Raw genomic sequence first — 5,000 nt, forward strand, 5'->3', positions numbered from 1 at the left:
AACTGAACTAGAACTGAACTAGAACTGAAGTAGAACTGAACTAGAACTGAACTAGAACTGAACTAGAACTGAACTAGAACTGAACTAGAACTGAATTAGAACTGAACTGAACTAGAACTGAACTAGAACTGAATTGAACTTAACATTTTACGAAAACTATGATTTGAAAAAAAATATTTCTCTTTTGACTTACCTATATTCTGCAGTCCAAACATAAGACCAAATCCGACAACCATCGCCAAAAACGAACCAAAGCCAGCATGTTGCTTCGACAAAATCTCAAAGAAGACCACATACAATAGAGTACCACACGCAATACCCTGCAGAATCATTGATGCTATACTATCTTCCGAATCGGCTGAATTATGACTGACAGCAATGCCTATAGCAATACCAATAGGACTGACAATAGCAAAGGTGATGGTATAGACAGCCGCTAAAATGGGACGTGTACGTGCCACGATCAATTCAACACCCACACAAAAGGCTAAAACCAATTTATGAGCAGCCACGGCACCAAATAAAAACCACACTGAGCTGGTGGCATCCTCTAGGCCAATAGCTAAACCTTCAAAGATTTCATGCAGCGATAAGGCTAAGACAATGCCCAAGCCACGTAATGATGAGGTGACAACATCATCACCCTCACTGGGATTGAGGGGTAAGTGCGAATGGCCATGACCGCCATGATCGTGAGCATGATTGTGGGAATAGTTGTGTGAATGATCGAGTGAGGGTTGATGCGAATGTTCTAACGAATGATCCAAGGTATATTTTTGTGTATTGCATTTGGGTGGTTCGGCCGGAGGACAGATTTGTATTTCTAAGTTAAGATTTTGCTTGCTGCTAAAGCCATTCTGATAGACTTCACCATTTTGGGAAACTAAGGTATTAACTGTGTTCTTAGAAGCATATTTATCTGACTCTTCCTCAACTTGCTGCTCCTCAACATCGGATTTATTTTTTAAACCTCCTTTAACCAAAACACTACGTCTTACACTGTGGCCTCTTTCAAAGGCTGCATCATCTTTATGCAACAATTTTTTCTTATTTCTATGCAAATAGCCGTGTATACACTCCTCTATCAAGTACATCAATATAAAACCTCCACACATTAAAGTCTCCGGCACAGCAAAATTCACCGCGGCTATTTGACCACAGTGTTGTAAATGTTCCACTACCTCTTGAACCTCGGGTAGCAAATGAATGAAGGTGGTGGCTAATAATACACCACCACCAAAGTGCAACAAATATGTTACCACTTTAGCTGAGCGGGCATTTGCATTGTTGTCCGTCCATTTGAAATAGTGATTTAGCACGAAGGGTATGCCACCGAAGAGAGCGGTGGCACAAAACAAAGCAGCCATGGCTGCACATTTTGCCACCAAGACATCGTGGCTATTGTGATCGTCTGACATTTTCTTGCACAATCTGGTAAATAACTTTAAAATTTTATGAAAATCAACGCTTTATTTATTAATTTATATTTTCTTGAACTACACTTTTTTTCTTCTCTTAAGTTTTTTTCGCTTTTCGTTCGATCTTTAATTGAGATTCGAAGTTTATGTTTTTTGTTTTTGAATCAAAGTTAATTTTAACTTTAAAGCATTTGTTTAAAATTTTGTTATTAAATATTTAGTTTATTTTTAAAACAAAAGAAGATTTTATTTAAACAAATCAATTAAATAATTATTAAGTATAAAAAAGGTCTTTTCCGCCAGACCTGTTGTTTAGTACTAAATTATTTATTTTCTGTTAACTGTTATTTGAATCAAGTTTTCTTGTTTGTTGACTCGTCGTGTGCTGCAAGCAAATGTTTTGAAAGTTTGTTACTTATCTGCCAGTTTGTAGAATTATTTATGCTCTTTTTTTTTCTTGGCTGGGAGCAGCAGCAGCAGCATTTACGAATGTTTACGAGTGAGTTTTACCATACAGCAAAAAATTAAAAAAATCGCTGTCGTTAAAAACAAAAATAGTTGTCTCGTCGTCGTTAGTTATTTTTGGTAGTTAAGTATCTTCAAGTACTTGCTCGTATGTACAACTTCATTATCATTAACTTTGGCTCTTAAGACCTGCAGCCACTTATGGGGGAGCGGGATTTTAATTTCAAGTTGGTCTGCTTAAAAAGTATTCTAGACACTATGTTACTTACCATTTATAGAAACCTTAAGCTTTTTTTTCCAAATATATCTAAATATCTCTAGACTTATGGGGGAATTTTGATGTCAGGTTCATAGCAACACATTGACATAAAATGCTACAGAAATTGTTTAGGATTTGTTCCATTCATCGCAAACATGTGTTCAGACTGTGAACAGTTTGTTAAGGACTGGATTCGTTTGGTAAAGTTAATGAATTCATGCATTCATGCTGAGATCTTTAAGTGGTAAATGTTATAAATGAAGTAATAATTAGGGAAACTCAAACGGATCGATTTAAGGATCTATACCGTGTTATCAACGAAACTAGAACTGAACTAGAACTGAACTAGAACTGAACTAGAACTGAACTAGAACTGAACTAGAACTGAACTAGAACTGAACTAGAACTGAACTAGAACTGAACTAGAACTGAACTAGAACTGAACTAGAACTGAACTAGAACTGAACTAGAACTAAACTAGAACTGAACTAGAACTGAACTAGAATTGAACTAGAACTGAACTAGAACTGAACTAGAACTGAACTAGAACTAAACTAGAACTAAACTAGAACTGAACTATATTGAATTCTTAGAATATTATGTTGTCACTATATCAGATCAAATGGTATTTTTTTCGCTACTTAGAAGAAAATATTAAGAATGAAATCAAATACGGAAATTGTAAATTTTTTAGCAATTGATGTAAAACCCAAGTGATTTATCATACACATATACATACATATAATGTGTTACAGCATTAAATTATTTGCAAATATAGGTGAAACTTAACTGATTTTTTTTACCAGTGGAAAGCACCTTATCAAATGCACGTAGGGTTACTCGGGAATAATTAGGTTTTGACTATATCTACTCTAATACGGTGGTAGAGTTTCTATCATGAGTTTGAAGACGAGAATCTCAATTCAAGATTCTGGCAAGATCACCCGCATCTTCCGAGCTGGGTGATTTTGCTTCTTCAAGACAAGCGAGAGGCACTCGTCGTGTAAATACTGCAAGCATAATCCTCATAGCATAACTCTTCTAATAGATTATAACTTCTGAACCTTTATTCTGATAGCATGACATAACGCTTCGTCTTTCTGAATCCATAAACGACTTTCTAATGGCAACCAAAAATCTACATCTAGCTTTGGAATCAGACTTGTCTAAAGAATATGTAGCTATAGGCTGTAGTCGGAATACTCTTAATAGAATCGTCTTGGAACATCTATTTAGCTTAGGAATTAGACTTCTTTAGAGCATATACATCTATAGGCCTTAGAAACTGCAGCTGCAATCCGAATACTATTAGTATAGGAATTAGCATAGGAATTAGACTTCTTTAAAGCATATGTAGCTATAGGTTTTAGGAATTACAACTGCAATCCAAACACTGTTAATATGATCGTCTATATTCCTATTCTTCGAAACGATCATAACTTCTTAATATTTATTTTGATAAATTGACAAAATTCTTCGTCTTATCTAAAGCATACGCATCAATGAGCGATTAAAATCCAACGATAAAGCATTAATCTGGGAAATTGTTGCATTTCTATAAACTTCAGAACAGTTTATGAATATTTAATTTGTTGCATTTTACTGATCTACAAAGATTCAGATCACTCTCTTGAGACACGGTCTGGGTTTAAGATCAGTTAGTAGCTGCGACAATTCGGGAATTTAGTTAGTACACACCGTTCCTAATGGAAAACCCTTTACTTGAAAAGTAAATCACATGGCTTCGCTTATATCATCAGATTCTAAAACATTGCTTTAAATAATATTGTTTGAAAAATTCGAAATCAATTTAAAATCTTTGTGAGAATTAATGGCAAAAAGTACAATTCCCAAATTGTTTAGAACAATAGAACTTATTTGCATTTCTCTATATTGTCCAGCATATTAATTTGTTAAAGTCTACTATTATACATAACAATTCCATTGAATTTTGCAACTCTTTTTGTGTACTTCATGTTAATTTCTTTTACTGGACACAATATGTAGGTACACTTTTTGACATGACACCATTTCTTGAAGAAAACTTTTCTTCTCTCTCTCTCTCTCTCTCTCTCTCTCTGTCACTCACTGTCGGTACTGCTGCAAAAGAAAGTGGTTTTAAGTAAAACCGACATTTAAAACAATAAACACATGTTAATTGATCGGGGGACTTTTAATTGTAATGGATTATTGAAAACACTCTTTGAAAGTTGGAAACTTAAACGTCACCACTTTTTTTGTCTGTGTGTTTATTGCAAACGATCATTACAAGTTTTTGTTCGAAAAAAAACAAAGTAGTTTGAAACCAGTTTCTCACCAAAATATTTTACACGTTTTTTCACATATTTTACGCTTGAGGTTTTGTTTTTCTTAACAAAACTCAAATGCAATGATGAATCACGAATTGAGAAATGCAAATGTTGTATGTGGTCAGTGTATATCAGAGGTGGGAAGTTTATGATTGAAAATTTATCGATTAGGGAGGTTCTTTTTATATGAGACAAAACTTATTTACTCTTATATTAAACATTATTAATATGTTGACCTCTGACCTTTGTAAGACAAGTGGAAATGTGTATGTTAAAGATGTAAAGTTGTTTCTAGTAGAAAATGTGTCTATTTTGAAGACAATGCGAGAAATATGAACTCGTAGCCGCTTTGAAGTTTTTTCAAGAGAAAAATGTTAAATATTTTGACCTTTAACCCTGCCGATGAAAGATTTCTCTAGTGCAGGACGTTTTAATGTTCTTTTTATATGAGACAAAACTAATCTACTCTGGAGATTCACTAAAAAAATAATGTTTAATATGTTGACCTTTGACCTTTGTAGATCAAGTGGTCATGTGTACGTCAAAGAT

At 34.2% G+C, this 5,000-nt stretch overlaps 1 protein-coding gene across 1 annotated transcript in view; it reads right to left on the minus strand.

The window, feature by feature from the left end:
* The window catches only part of LOC111683371 (protein zntC-like), an 8,640-nt gene extending 6,816 nt beyond the window's left edge, over positions 1-1,824 (minus strand). Inside the window, exon 1 of the mRNA XM_023445455.2 lies at positions 194-1,824. Within this exon, the coding sequence (XP_023301223.2) occupies positions 194-1,418 (1,225 nt within the window). The 5' untranslated portion in view covers positions 1,419-1,824. The remainder of the gene's footprint in view (positions 1-193) is intronic.
* Positions 1,825-5,000: the final 3,176 nt, after the last annotated feature.

This window comes from Lucilia cuprina, chromosome 6 (genome assembly GCF_022045245.1).
Source record: "Lucilia cuprina isolate Lc7/37 chromosome 6, ASM2204524v1, whole genome shotgun sequence".
NCBI classification, from domain to species: Eukaryota; Metazoa; Arthropoda; class Insecta; order Diptera; family Calliphoridae; genus Lucilia; species Lucilia cuprina.